Source organism: Pinus tabuliformis, chromosome J (assembly GCF_031772625.1).
Source record: "Pinus tabuliformis cultivar Carrire ecotype Pingquan chromosome J, CPIR1, whole genome shotgun sequence".
Classification (NCBI taxonomy): Eukaryota; Viridiplantae; Streptophyta; class Pinopsida; order Pinales; family Pinaceae; genus Pinus; species Pinus tabuliformis.
Window position 1 is genome coordinate 856240830 of NC_142295.1, and position 15774 is coordinate 856256603.

The following is a 15774-nucleotide window of genomic DNA, read 5'->3' on the forward strand; positions in this document are numbered from 1 at the left end:
TTGCCTCCATTTTATTCTCCAATAGTTCTATTTTATTTTCTATTTGTTTTTGGATCTTGTCTTCAAGAGATGTGAATTTATTTTCCAGCATGGATTCTAACTCTGTTTGTAGCTTGACTTCTCTTTCTTCTCTAAAGGCTCTATATACTCATAAAGGCTCTGTAGAGTAACTGTGCTAGGTCTACCTTTGGTAATCTTTGGTAGCTGTGGTGAATTATTCATACTTGAAAATATATGAGCAGATATATATTAGAAAAAGATAAGGAATGTGTGCACCTAGTAGATTGGAAAAGTATTTGGCAAAATCGCACCACAGTCCTAATTCACAGACTTGACACAAGAATTTTTATAAAACCAGTTTTCAAACCATAGAGAATTGATATGCCACAGAATATATGTTCTTCTTTTTCTGCACTTTGCTTTCGACACGACTTCAGGAATCGACCTCGCTCAATCGCAAATTTGTATATATGTGAACCCGTAGAGAATTGATATTCGAACCCACAAAGAATTGATATGCGAACCCGCAGAGAATTCTATATATTCGAACTACAGAGAACTGTATATATGCAAACCCTCGTTTCAGTTGATGCAAAATAGTCGAACACGCCAGCTGGACTCAAACGAAACTCTCGATTTTGTTTAGTCGATGCAAACCCTCGTTCAACAATCCCTCGATGCAAACCAAAGACCGCAGTTCAATGAAGACATATAAACCCTTTAAATTCAACAATTGCTCGTCTAAAATAGTCAACAAAGACCGCAACTCAATGAAGGCCGCAACAATTTATATCAACGAAGGTTGCATAGTTTTTTTTGTTTATCAACAAGAGTAGATCAACGAATGCCGCATAATTTTTATTATTATTATCAACAAAGAGTAGATCAATGAAGGTTGCAAAAATTTATATCAACGAAGGTTGCAAAAGCTTTTTATCAACGAAGTTCGCAGAAGTTTTTTATTCACGAAAAGCAGATCAACGAAGGCCACAATTTTTATTTATTTATTTATTTATTTTTTTTTTTTCAAAGAAGAGCAGATCTGTATATATGCGAACCCTCGTTTCAGTTGATGCAAAATAGTCGAACACGCCAGCTGGACTCAAACAAAGAGCAGATCTATATTCGTTGATAATTTTTTTTTTTTAATCAACGAAGAGCAGATCTGTATATATGCAAAACCCTCATTTCAGTTGATTGAAAATAGTCGAACACGCCAGCCGGACTCAAACGAAACTCTCGATTTTGGTCAGTCGATGCAAACCCTCGTTTAACAATCCCTCGATGCAAACCAAAGACCGCAGTTCAACGAAGACATATAAACCCTTTAAATTCAACAATTTCTCGTCTAAAATAGTCAACAAAGACCGCAGTTCAACGAAGGTCGCATAGTTTCTTTATCAACAAAAGTAGATCAATGAATGCCGCATAATTTTTTTTTTTTTTTTTTTTTTATCAACGAAAATTAGATCAACGAAGGATTGCCATATAATATTTGTAATTGTTTATATTTATATATGAAGTTGTTAATTTTCATAAAATTTATTTTTAGTATTTAGGTTAAATATTATATTTATGTATTTATTTATAAATTATTTTTTAGAATAAGAGAATAAATGATAGTTGAGTTTAGTATTATTTATATATGGGTGTTTATTTGTTAACACTTTTTTTAATGGGCTAAATATGTTTTTTTGGGTGGGTAAACAAATCACACTCTCAATTATTTGAGCTACTAGCTCACAATTAAGGTGAAATGTTTTTTAGCCCTAGTGGTGTGTCTTGTTGCCTAACAAACGCATTACTAAGGTATTCGTGCCATTGTGCAGGTCACATTTTCAATCCTCAACTTACCCATGCGCTGTGCTTGGGGGCGGTACAATTGCACTTAGAGGTTATAGTGGAAGCCATTGGAGATAGACCCCATGTCATGCGAGTATAAAAATTGGCGCGTTACCGATTTCGCCAGTCATAAAAAGAAAAAAAAGTGCAATATTCTTTTTAAATACATAATTAAGATGAAATGTTACCAAAAAAATATGATTTAAATGGAGCTAGTCTCTAATTTTTTAAAAAATATTATCTAGGTTGAAATCACTTTTTGATTCATAAATAAGACCTAAAACCACCTTTACTTTGGTTAGAACCCATCTTCCTAGAATGTAAAGAAATAAGTTCATGCCCCAAAACCTAAAAGCATCCTATCCCTTTTCAAATCAACAATACTTATTTTAGATGACATGGTTTCCTTAAGCTATGGTGATGAATTAATCCATATTCATAGATTATAACTCTGGTTAATTATTTTCATTAATAATTAACAACTAAATTATGATAATTTTTGATTAAAAACTTCATTTTATGAAAATAAAATCATTAATTTAAATTTAAATTTAAATTAATTGAAAACCAAATTTATTGATTAAAAAAACTCAAAACCATTAATTTAAAAAACTCAAAATGAATTGAAAACCAAATTTAATAATTAAAAAGAGAAATCTAAAATTTAATATCACAATATGCGACGTATAGGGTATAAGTATAAAACAAAAGTAAAAGTTCAAAGTACTATTTTTAGGCACGCCCTCCATCTTTATCAGCACGGCCTTTACTTGTGTGATCGTTAATTATTTGGCCCTAGCGAGGCTTGTGGCCTTGTGTGTGTTTTCTTCACCTCATCGGTGATGGATTTCTCCACATTTGTTGGCTTTGACGTTTTTCGTTATTTCCAGTTTGTTTTGTTGATGTAACTCATGTTTGGTCACCATCCTTTTGACCTTCGCTCTGTTGCTCATTCTCCGACTCGGTATTGAAGGCATTTGACCCGTATATAAACTGATTTCGGAGATTGCAGCGAATTAGCCCTTTGCGCACCTTTTTGGCCTCAGTAATGAGCAGGGGATTAAACCAACAACATTTTTCTGGTCAGGCCACAAATACCCAATTGCCCAATTGCTCTCTCTACACGTTTTGGTTCTAATAATAGCCCAAGCATTCGCATAAATGTAGTGCACAAGTACCTTCTCTGAAATTTATCTCCCGCCCCTTTACTCTTATGCTTATATTTTGATTCTTTGCCTTCAGTTTTTACCACCTGAAAGGATCCAGTTTTCACCACCTGAAAGGATCCATGGTGATTTTGTAAGCAGCGGCATTCGTGCTATTAGGCTGAAGGATCCAAACGATGGACATGGTCTCTGAGGTTCAAGAAGTATAGAGGCTAAGTCATTTATGTGCACGGATTTGAGTTCTGAGAGCAAAGTATTCAGGCACACCATGCATCTGTGTATTGGGGCAGAGGGCTCAAAGCTCAGTGATCAGGACATTCATTTAGCTGCTTAAGCTCAAGGGTCCAGGAGTTATGCTGTTGGTTTTACATGTTTTGATCTCCAATTGTCAGTTGAGGACTTGGACTACAAGGTATGCATTGTTTGCTTTATATGTTTTGACCTTTTATTGCATTTCTATCTTGTTTCAGTTGGTGCCCAAGTGCCTAGATTGCCATATGCATATTTTGTCACTTGTTTTTATCAAGAATACAGTTCACAATATAGCTCCCGCCTATGCTTTCTCTTAGTGATGATTTTTTGCTCTTCTAGCCCCATGTAGGCTTCCTATGGTGAAAATTTTAAGAGCATGGCAGGGAAGCATATCAGCATTGGACATTTGGGTTTCTTGTATTGCAACGGATTCTAGCAATTCCAATTGTCAAGGTGGAAGAAAAATCTGTATTTGGGTTCTCCGTTTTTCTTAGACGAGTGGCACTAGAGAAGGCAGACAGAGGCAGGCAATACAATTGCTTTTGGCAATGTCTGAGGAAATGCTTATGCATTTTTCTTCAAATTCGAATCAATCAGACCCGTCTTTGCCGGTAAAACTTGCAAAACTGGAAGCTCGGATGGCGGGCAAGGCAACTTCTGCACCGGTGCAGTCTAGCTGGCAAAGTTCTCCTGTGAAGGCAGGGGCCACAGAGGAGGCTGTCGGGCCTTCCAGTTCCTCCACAGAATCTGATGATGATGTACGTTTCGCTAACTCTTTATGCATAGAATGCCTTGTAGTGCTTTGAGATTGCATTTTCTCTTCCTCTTGCTGCCCCCCCAATAAACATGTTAAAAAAGAGGTACTGATATGAGCTAATCAACAGTTTTACCAATTGGGCAACATAGATTTATGCCGTTGGCATAGTTATATTTGAAAAAAGAAAGTCATTTGAGAACTTCCCAAATTCCGAGAGATTTGTTAACTACAAATTCTGTGGATAAGGATTAACATTGTCAAGGCATTAAGGAATGACTGACATCCCATCTGATGTCAAAAGGCAGCTTGGTCAAGTGGCAAACTGTAAGCTTTTGTAGTGTCCACAATGATATGTAGTTCAGATAATACAATTCTGACCTTCCAAAATCTGCGACAAAAGATCCAACTCTATTCAATAGTGTATCCTGTCGGTGAACCATGCTTATTATGGCTTGTAATGATATGCTGGTACTGTGATTAATTAGTATCGTATTTATCATCACTATATACAGTTGATTTTCTGCATGGTGTTCAATAACATGCTAGTATTGATTCATTGTCTTGATTTTCTCAGATCGGTGGAGAATTTCTAATTCAACCAAATCCACATAAGCGACAGCGTTATAATGAAGAAGACGAGATGTCTGTCTTTAAGCAGTCAGAGGTTCTGTCACTATACATTCAAACTATCAAGTTTTAAGTAATTTTTTTTTCAAATTGCTTTAATCAACTATTTTCTTAAGCCTCTGGCACAAAAATAGCAATGAGCATGGATATATCCAATATTGAAGGTGGAATTTTCCTTTACAATATCATTCTCCAGACAAGTCTCCCCCCCATGCTCACGTCCACATTTTTGTGCTTTTGAGATGTTATCATTCTCTTTATTTGTTATTCCTTTCAGCTATTGTAGCATTGCTTTGCCATGTTCAGTAACGAGCATCCTTTCCAACTGAACTTCATGCATATACGGAATCACTCCTAATCTTGAAAATACATGTTGGTCAGGGCTTTGCAGATGGAAATAGGTCTGCTACTGAAGCTATGGATCTTCAAACTGGCAATCGGGAAGAGTCAAGCAAGAAGAAGACTGGCCGCGGTAGAGGGCGTGGTATTGTAAATAAAGGACGTGGCTTGAAGGTGAATGAGCAAAGAAGAGCATCGATTTCTCCTTCTAGAGTGACATTGCTGAATGGGCACAGCGAGAGCACTTCACACAGGGTAGACTGAGATTTGAATTGACATTGATGCCTTCAGGAATAGTAGATTATTTTTCCCTTCTCCCTCTGTAATTTTTTATTTTATTCCTGAACATCTTATCATCAGTTTTCCTTTCAGGTGGAAAGATTTGGATCAGAAGCTCCAATGCAACAGACAACAAACCTATCAATATACCAGCAGGTTAGCTTTTGGATCCTGGTAATTTTTGAAATTGCTTACGAATGCCAGTTTAACTGGCTGTTTACATCTCAGTTTGGTAGTCTGAAAAGTTATGAGTCAACATAAACGGTTAGTAACTCACATCTGCTACCTATGTTAGTTGTATTTTAAGCATCCTATAGTGACATAAAGAAATATTTATATGTTTAAATGGCAGGAAAGTTGGCCGAAGGACCAGTTTGGGCAGGATGACAGGACTTGCTCGCAGGTATACTTCTTATGATTCAGATGGGTACTATACGGTCAGTTGGTTGTCAAGAATAACTGAATTGTCATTTATTGAAGAGAGAAATACCAATTCATCTTGTTTCAATTTTTGTTTTTATTATTGTTTAAAAAATTGGCATCGGTGAGGATCCAGAATTCAATTTCCTGGCAATATTGACAAAAAAATCAGCTGCGACAAGCATTAAAAATACAAAATAAATTCATTTTTCCAATTTTTTAAACATTTACACCAACAACAACATCAAGTAAACACAGTGGCACATAACTACGAAAAACATTGATATATATGATTTAGTAGATACAAAATGAAAAACAACACATCAAAGTCGATATTGATATTGAACCCTGGTAGCTGTCCAATCAAGGACTCAAAAGTGGACAACCAATACAAAATGACAACAGACACGTAAATATATCTCATCATCATGAGTCAAAACCATAGTGTACCACTTGAATTTCTATAGGATGATTGATAGGGGAGTAGTTGAGGTAGGTATACAGTCAGCACTCTGTGAACTGGAAAAGTTTGTCCTCTTAGCTATGTCCATAAGACATTTGTGGTTCTCAAGGCTTACATTGGAAGTTTTCGAGTCATGCCATGGATACAAACAAGAGTAGTTGCAATCTAAACCCTAAATCCAAGAGGATGAATTTATATGTATATGCTAATGTTATGGTGTCTTCCTGTTGAATAGTAATGTCACAAAAGGTGAAAGTGGTGGTCAGTTACAGTGTGCAAGACAATAATTGGTGTTCTAGAATATATACATCTTTCAATATTTACCAACTCAATACCTCCAATCCCACCCTCCAATCAAAATTTAAATCCTCATCGCACCAATTGTGGCACATGCATACAATAGAAATCTCACTTTTGCAAGTCATCTTGCTTCAACATAAAAATGTTAATCTATAAGCCCTTGTTAGCCTGCCTTCATCATATGATTTCTGACTCCCATTTCCTTATGAATGAATGTTGAGAAACCAGCTACTTAATTTGTTCAAGATTTTAGTTTGTCATTCAACTGGCTCCACCTTATAGACTGTCACAGTGTTATGTTGCTGCACCTACTGTTTGGTATAAAGGGAAGTAAAATAATATACAAGTTTGAGAATAAATTGTTGACATTGGAAGGACTTAATGACCTAAAATTTATATGTTGACCAATTTCAGGAAGAATTGTTATTGAAGAAAATTAAACAATTTCCATTAACAGAATAAAGATATACAATAAATTTGTAAACCCCTCTAACAGCGTGGCCTATTCTTCACAACTCTAAGCATGATATACACAATTTACAAGTAATTGTAGAAAAATCGACATATACACATCAAATGAGAGGATTAAGGGACTCACCAACATTGTGGGTTTTTCTGTAGTTACTTACACATTTATTTTGATTACAAGCTCCTCGTTAATCACATACACTATTACAACGAGTCATGGATGCAAGGTAGGATGGCCAGTAACTCCCCAGACTCTTGTCATTAACCCAAACATGACCCTTTCCCATACTCCACAAATCCAGTGCTACAGGATTGTCACCTTCTTGGGCATCAAAAACTGTCTACAGGTTGACAAAGAAACATATCCATGACTTAGAAAGGACACTGGATGGTAAAAACTAAAATTAATATAAACAAGCAGGGTAAGTCTTGGAATGCAATCAAGTACATTGTTGAACTTGAAATTATTTCTGCAATGACATTGATTCCCTGTCCAATAAAAAACACTTTGATGGCGATGAGAACAGTGGTTTGGTCCTCTTAATATTGGTTGCTGATGATGGTAAACACCTTTCTTTTCATTCTCCAATAGCTGCAATGAGTAGAAAAACAAAAAACAAAATTGACATTTTAAGAGAGTCAAACTTAGCCCCCCTAATTTTTCCTGACTTCTGCTGATTTTTTCAAAAATTTCCATGTGCTTATTTTTTTTCAAATCTCTCGAATTTTTTTTTGGGCTGATTTTTTATTTGAGGTTTGCGATTGTGAAAAATGGTGCTGTTGCCTATATTTTGGTGATTTGTTCATCTATGGCTTTTATTCAACTTGAAATTTTGTATTGGACTGTTTCATGTATAATGTGTGCAGGGGGAGATAGCATCCCTCAGGACAAAGAGTGCTTTGTTGGAAGATGATCTTTTTAAATCACGGCAAGAACTTGGTGATTGTCAGCAAATGTGCCAACGGCTAGAAAAGGTTGGTACTATATCATTTCTTTGTTGTGGAATGGTCAGGATATTTTCTTTAATTGTTTCCATTGATGTATTGTGTTTTGTTGGGAATTTTGCTTTTAAATGTTTTCTTTGATCTATTATGGTTTTGTTTAGTTACATACATTTCACTTTCTTAACTTGGGGTCTCCAAACATTTTACAGGAGCTTAAAGAAGTAAAAGAGCAAGAGCAGCAGAAACAGCAAAAGGTAATGTTCCCTGTTTCTATTTGTATTATCAAGATTCAAGGCATTTACTGTCTTTCCTTTTTCGTTTTAGTTGATTTGATTGCATCACATAAAAACCTTTAAAATAGATGCCAAAAGATTGCAATTAGAGTGGTGCTGCAATTGCATGTGGTCAGATTTCAATTTGTAAGCTCTTATGTGCAGTATTTGGTGTTCACGGATCTTACATTTCCTTAGCTACAGGGAATATTTATAATGCCTCTTGATTTTTGGTTTTGAATTGATTGAGTTTGCAAAGTGTTATGGTATGTTCTATGCTTATAACATTTTATTTCTTTTTCTTATTATATTCCACCGATTAGCAATCACATGTACATAAAGTAAAGTGCAGATAGAACATTAAACGATCAACAGAAAACAAGCCAAGACAAGAGACACAAGATGTGGCGGTTAGCCAGGGACAAACCTCACAATGTGTGGGGAAACCCTTTGATCAAATCTTATTTTATCTTCAATAATTCAGCAGAGAGAAATAGTACAATAAATCTGATTCATATCAGCAGTAGCAAACCCTAGATCAGTAGCATCAGCATTAGCGGCTTTATTATCAAACTAGGGCAGACCATATCTCACAAACCGACAGTCGGATTGACTTCATTCCACCACCAAAAGTTTCAGCTTCCAGAGGAGGTTCAGATGAACCTACAGCGCAGTTCAGATGAGGAGATCTTCTAGGCCACGCAAGTCAATCTTTACTTCTGCAGTTGCAGCTTCAGTTTCAGCAGTTTCCGGCTTCAAATTAGGGCAGTCGATATCTTGCAAACCGTTCGTCGGATTGACTTCATTCCACCACCAAAAGTTGCGGCTTTCAAAGGAGGTTCAGATGAACCTACAACGCAGTTCCAAAGAGGAGATCTTCTAGGCCACGCAAATCAATCTTTACTTCTGCAGTTGCAGCTTCAGATTCAACAGCTTCCGGCTTCACATGTGTGAGAGAGAGACCCATTTCAGTGTAGTAGAGAAGAGACTCATATTTGCGCAGTTGTAGGTCGGCTTGATAATAATTCCATAATCAAAATAAATTCATATCTCCATGAATACTTATCGGAATTGGATGATCTTTATATCAATCCTACACCTCTCGACGAGAGGAATCTAATAAAAATATTATTAGCCATGAATAAGATGACCCACATGAAGTTTTGCCCTGGTTGCCAATTTTAACACTCCCTCTCAACCATGGAAAACTTCATCTACAATCTGTCTATCGGTCGTTACTATTCATCCATCAAATGCACTGCCTTGTACAGCTTGACCCTTGCCCTGCTCTGCTCTATTTTGCCTGTTCTGCTTTGTCTTGTTCTGCCCTGCACTGATCTGTACTGTTTTGTTTTGTTCTGCTCTGCTCTTGCATTGTTCTGTTCTACTCTGCTTTTGTCCGAATTATGAAGAAGAAGAAATGATCGAGGATGTATCATACTGACTCAAAGTCAGTCTCAGAGTATGTACCACTGGTCCCAGACCCGTCTCAACCAACCCAAAGTCAGCGTCATAGTGAGTACAACTCCAATGGTCCCAGACCAATATCATCCTCCACTGACTCAAAGTCAGTCTCAGAGTGTACCACTGATCCCAGACCAGTCTCAACCGACCCGAAGTCAGCGTCATAGTATGGTACAACTCCTACCACTGGTCCCAGACCAGTATCATTGATCCCAGATCAATGGAGGTCATCCTAGCGTAGGGAGTACGGTAGTTACAACGATGTGTCCATCGGTACTACTATGGTCCCTAACTTCATTTCCCTGCTCATTGATCAGATGAGAGGTACTTCCCATGAGTCCCAGACTGCATGGGTAGGATGCCTCGACAGGAGAACTAATCAATCCTGTCCTCACAGGAGAACACATCAATCCTGCTACAATCGCCATGGAGAACACATCAATCCAGGCTGCCATGGAGAACACATCAATCCAGGCCTCACAGGAGAACACATCAATCTTGCTACAACCGCCATGGAGAACACATCAATCCAGGCCTCACAGGAGAACTAATCATCCTGCTACACAGGAGAGCGAATCATCCTGTTCCACAAGAGAGCGAATCATCTTGTCCCACAAGAGAGCGAATCATCTTGTTCCAGTGTGCACCACCAGGGGAGGGTGAGTCACCCTGTGGTCATATGTTGCTCCAGTAGGAACCGCAAGCCCTCAGAGCTCCCAGAGCTCAATGTATGCAACATGCAGGACCCTTGTACAAGGGTTTCTTGATGACTCCAAGTCGTCTGGGAAAATCACAGATTAGATCTTTCCTCGGGGCTTTGACAAGGTGTATCAACCTGTACATCATCTTAATGCGATGGAGCCTCCTTGCTCATCAACTTACCATATCCCAGATGATGTCTATTTGCTGGAGCAATCGACGAATATGGGATTCCTCAATAATCAAATCCCACCTCTGGTTGTTATAGAGAATCACAATGGTATCCAATGTAAATCCAAACAGCTCACTGAAGAGCTTTCGCAACCAGACTGCCTCACACGAGGTCATGCTAGCAACAGTATATCCTGCTTCAGCGGTGCTCAAATTCACTGACTTTTGCTTCCTGCTCATCCAGGATATCGAAGTAGATTTCTAGGTGAAACAGCACTCGGAAGTGCACTTACGGTCCACCACACTGCCTGCCCAATCAGCATCAGTATATCCAAGTAGTCTCACATCTCCGACAGTGTATCTTAACCCATTGTGCCACGAAGATATCTCAGAAGATTCTTGGCATCAATTCAGTGAGGCTCAACCAAATATGAGCTCACAATGCTAACTGCAAAACATATGTTCGGATGGAGGTTCACCAAGAACATCAATGCGAATGAGTTTATGAAACTCAGAGGCATTTCCCAAATCTGGTCCGACATCACTACCATATAATTTTTAAAAGTTAAGATCCTCGAGGTAGTCACAGGCTTGCAGTCCATCATACCAAATCTTTCCAATATCTTTACCACATATTTTCCTTGAGATAGGAAAATTTCCCTTGGCTTCTGCCACACTTCAAGTCCTTGGTCCTTCATTTCAAATTCAGAGGCCAGCTCCCTCTTACATTTGTGAATGAGAGGGTCTGCACCTGTTAGAAAGAGGTCATCCACATACAACACCAGTATGAGAGGCTTGTCATCTTCAACCTTAAAGTAAAGGTTAGGATCGGCTTCACTCCTAGTGAATCCCAACTTCATCAAGTAGCTATCGATCCTCTCATACCATGCTCGGGGTGCTTGCTTCAGCCCATAGAGAGCTTTCTTCAACCTGCATACATGAGATTTTCGATCATAAATCTCAAATCCTTCGGGTTGCTCCACGTAGACCTCTTCTTTGATCGAGCCATGCAAGAACGCAGTCTTGACATCCATCTGATGTAGGTTCCATCCTTGTGAAGCGGCAAGGGCTATGATCGAGCGGATGGTCGTATATCTGGCAACAGGTGCAAATATCTCATCATAGTCTATACCTTCCTTTTGAGCAACAAAACGAGCCTTATACTTTTTCGTGCTTCCATCTGCTGCATGCTTTATCTTGTAAAGCCATTTGGAAGTAACAACAGTCTTGTCCTGGGGTCTGGGAACTACTTCCCAAACATCATTCTTTATGATAGACTCATATTCTTCGGTCATAGCATCCTTCCATACTTGATGCTTGACGGCATCTGAGAATGACGAAGGCTCATTTTGTATGATCGTGCTCATGATGGTCAGGTATCCTTGATACCTATTAGGTTTCTTACTTTCACGAAAGGTTCCTCAGGGTGCAGCATGTCCTTCAGAATCATCAAGTAACCCCTTAAGCCATGAAGGCCTCTTCCTAGAAGAGGAAGGCTCATATGGAGGAGGATCAATCAGATCCATGGGTTCTTCTACATCAGGCATTGATTCATCATCCTTTTCTTTCAGTTCACTGGTGTCGGCTTCTTGAGAGCTCCTCAAAGTCGGAAGATTGATCACCTTGCTGAGAGCCATATCTTCGTCAAAGGTGACATCATGACTGATTATGACTTCCCTTTGATCGGCTACATAGATTCTATAGCCTTTAGTATTTTCACCATAGCCCATGAAAATTCCCTTCTTTCCAGATGCTCCCAATTTATTTCTTTTCTCTTTCGGCACATGAAAGTATACAGGGCTTCCAAAAATTTTAAAATGAGAAACATCAGGTTTCTTACCGGTGAATTTTTCTTCAGGAGTCTTGGAACCCAATGCTTGATGAGGGCATCGATTTTGTACATATACGGCAGTGTTTGCAGCTTCAGCCCATAGAAACTTAGGAAGACTTTGATCATGTAGCATGGCCTGGACAACTTCCATAATTGTGCGGTTCTTCCTTTCTGCCACACCATTTTGTTCAGGAGTATATGGTGTAGTAGTCTCCCTCTTAATGCCAACCTCAGGTATGCCTGAGTGAACCAACTGTAATATATCGGAGGTCTTGCTTTGGCTTGAGGGGAATGGTCCCCTTTTGAGATTTCCTTTGGCACATCCCGGACATACACCTTCTTTCTCTACTTGGAATTCGGGCATCCCTGTTACCATCTGTCTTACATCGGGTAGAGCTTTGTAATGAAGGTGGGAAAACCTCCGATGCCAAAGTTCGGACTAAAGAGTTGTGTCACAAGACATGACACCTAGCCGACTTCCATCAACCTGATATAATGAATCAACACTAAACCCAAGAGTAAAGGAATCTTTAACATTATTTTTCCATATACATACCTTGCCATTGCTGAAGGTTACCTCTGTCTTCCATTGCCAAGATGGACACTAGGTTCCTTTTGAGGTCAGGTGCATTTAATACATCCTGGACTTTCTAGCCTTCTTGAATGGTTGTCCTCTTTCTCGATCTCCAGCTCTCCTCTTACCTTTGCTGTTGAATTTGTCATTCCTTTGATTTGCCATCAGAGGGATTTTGTTCATCGTCCCGGTGTGAGTCCTTTCTTCTCTTTGCATGAGAAGAAAAGGCAGCAGGAGGACCTTTAGGCATGGGCATTTCTTGCACTTCTTCCCTTGTTTCTTCTTGAATGCATCTAGCCATTAATTCCTCGAAACTAGGAATTACATTATAGTTCAGAAGAGTAATCTTGAACACGTACCATTCGGATGGTAATCCTCCAAGAGTTGTGAGTGCCATTTCTCTGTCAGTAATAGTTTCCCCAATAGATAGGAGATCGTTCTTGATCTCGGTGATTCTTAAGAAGTATGCTTGCATACTTTCATCCTTACTCTTCTTGATTTAACTTAGCTTATTTCTAAGAAACAAAACTTGATTTGCATCATTAACTTTAAATAAACTCACCAGTCTGTCGTAGATTTCCTTGGAGGTGTCTAGATCAGAGATGTAGGCCACCAAGCGCTTGTCGATAGAGTCCCGGATGATCTTCTTTGTTTTGACTTCTCCATTTTTCCATTTGTTCCAGGCAGCAACAGATGCATTTGATGAAGGCTCAACAATATTGCCTCTTACATGGTCCAACACTCCTTGATCTTCAAGGGTTAGATTGATAGACATCTTCCATCCGTGATAGTCAGCTTTCTCACAGAGCTTGTCTTCGGTAGGAAAGAATGTTGAGGACCCCATAGTTCTTTTAGGATAGCCTTGCCAATCTTCTCTTCAATGATTGCTCTTGCTCTTGCTCGGGCTTTGTCTTCACCTCAACTCCGATACCATGTTAAGTTATGGTATGTTACTATGTTCTATGCTTATAACAATTTACTTCTTTTTCTTATTATATTCCACCGATTAGCAATCACATGTACATAAAGTAAAGTGCAGATAGAACATTAAATGATCGACAGAAAACAAGCCAAGACAAGAGACACAAGATGTGGCGGTTAGCCAGAGACAAACCCCACAATGTGTGGGGAAACCCTTTGATCAAATCTTCTTTTATCTTCAATAATTCAGTAGAGAGAAATAGTACAATAAATCTGATTCATATCAGCAGTAGCAAACCCTAGATTAGTAGCATCAGCATTAGCGGCTTCATTATCAAACTAGGGCAGACCATATCTCACAAACCGACTGTCGGATTGACTTCATTTCACCACCAAAAGTTTCGGCTTCCAGAGGAGGTTCAGATGAACCTACAACGCAGTTCAGATGAGGAGATCTTCTAGGCCACGCAAGTCAATCTTTACTTCTGCAGTTGCAGCTTCAGTTTTAGCAGTTTCCGACTTCAAATTAGGGCAGTCGATATTTTGCAAACCGTTCGTCGGATTGACTTCATTCCACCACCAAAAGTTGCGGCTTTCAAAGGAGGTTCAGATGAACCTACAACGCAGTTCCAAAGAGGAGATTTTCTAGGCCACACAAGTCAATCTTTACTTCTGCAGTTGCAGCTTCAGATTCAACAGCTTCCGGCTTCACATGTGTGAGAGAGAGAGACCCATTTCAGCGCAGTAGAGAAGAGACTCATATCTGCGCAGTAGAGAGAGAGAGATGTGATGAGATGAGTGAGTCCAAATGAGGAAAAGTCCTCTTATATTTATACACAACGTTGGTGGGTGAATAGATGCGACTGTTGGGCTTCTGAGCCTACATGAGTTGTAGGTCGGCTTGATAATAATTCCATAATCAAAATAAATTCATATCTCCATGAATACTTATCGGAATTGGATGATCTTTATATCAATCCTACACCTCTCGACGAGAGGAATCTAATAAAAATATTATTAGCCATGAATAAGATGACCCACATGAAGTTTTGCCCTGGTTGCCAATTTTAACAAAGTTTGTTAGTTCATTGTCATTGCTTGTTGATTATGCTATGCTGACATGGCATTCACCCCAAAAAACTGAATAAAACAAGTTTACAATGGCATTAAAATATACATGCACAAAGTTACAAGGGATGTTTTAAAAAAAAATAATAAGAAAAGATGCAATGTAGATTGGAATATATTTCTTGATGTTCACAACCAAGCTAGCACTTCTCAAAGGTCATTCAATGTTTCTTGATTTGGGAAAACTCTGCCTACGAGCAATTTTCCATTATATTATGTCATTTTCAGGTGTTTTGTGCTATGATTTTAATGCAATGGTTTAGAATCTGGATTTATATCAGATTTTGTTGTTTTCACTAACTGACCAGCAAAATTTTGCTGTGTTTTTGAAGCGTTTAGTGTTTCATCAAGCTCGTGGTGAACATTTGAAATACATTGCATCAGCAAATCTTGTCTTTCTTTTAATGAATTCAGATACAAGTGAATGTTGCAACTTTTATTAGGGTTTTAGCTCATACAGGTAACTGTGTATCTTTCAAGTTCCTCCTCCGTTGGAGATAAGAATCGAGAGACAACTGTAGTGTCATTTTCTACTGTCAACAGTCAAGCATGTCTAAATACATAAATGAACATATTATGAAATGCACACTGGTAATTGCTTCAACAAGCAGATTTGCATTTGATGCATCACAAGAGGGTGGTCATATTTTTCAAAAATTTAAAGGAATGCATTAAACATCTCCATGTTAAAGGTGGAACGATTAAACAAGGTCACTCTTATATGCAGGTTTTAGCTCAACTAAAAGAGACAATTTAATGCCTTAAAATGTGGGGTAGATGCTGTCAAGAGCCAAAAGTACTGTCAACCATTATTGGCGTGGATGGCCAAAACTGGTCGGTCAATATGTAGTGTCCT

General features: G+C 38.5%; 1 protein-coding gene across 6 annotated transcripts in view; it reads left to right on the plus strand.

Annotated features, from left to right (window-relative positions):
- The first annotated feature begins 2603 nt into the window (after window positions 1-2603).
- The window catches only part of TSL (Protein kinase superfamily protein), a 334646-nt gene continuing 321475 nt past the window's right edge, over window positions 2604-15774 (plus strand). Inside the window, exons 1-9 of one of the 6 annotated variants that reach the window (XM_089378608.1) lie at window positions 2604-2924; window positions 3085-3420; window positions 3600-4018; window positions 4592-4681; window positions 5026-5238; window positions 5344-5418; window positions 5615-5665; window positions 7781-7888; window positions 8068-8112. In XM_089378608.1, coding sequence (XP_089234734.1) covers window positions 3809-4018; window positions 4592-4681; window positions 5026-5238; window positions 5344-5418; window positions 5615-5665; window positions 7781-7888; window positions 8068-8112 — 792 coding nt within the window. In that variant the 5' untranslated portion in view covers window positions 2604-2924; window positions 3085-3420; window positions 3600-3808. Of the gene's footprint in view, window positions 3421-3599; window positions 4019-4591; window positions 4682-5025; window positions 5239-5343; window positions 5419-5614; window positions 5666-7780; window positions 7889-8067; window positions 8113-15774 lie in introns of all 6 variants that reach the window. The other 5 variants (XM_089378607.1, XM_089378609.1, XM_089378610.1 and 2 more) reach the window with 5 other exon arrangements.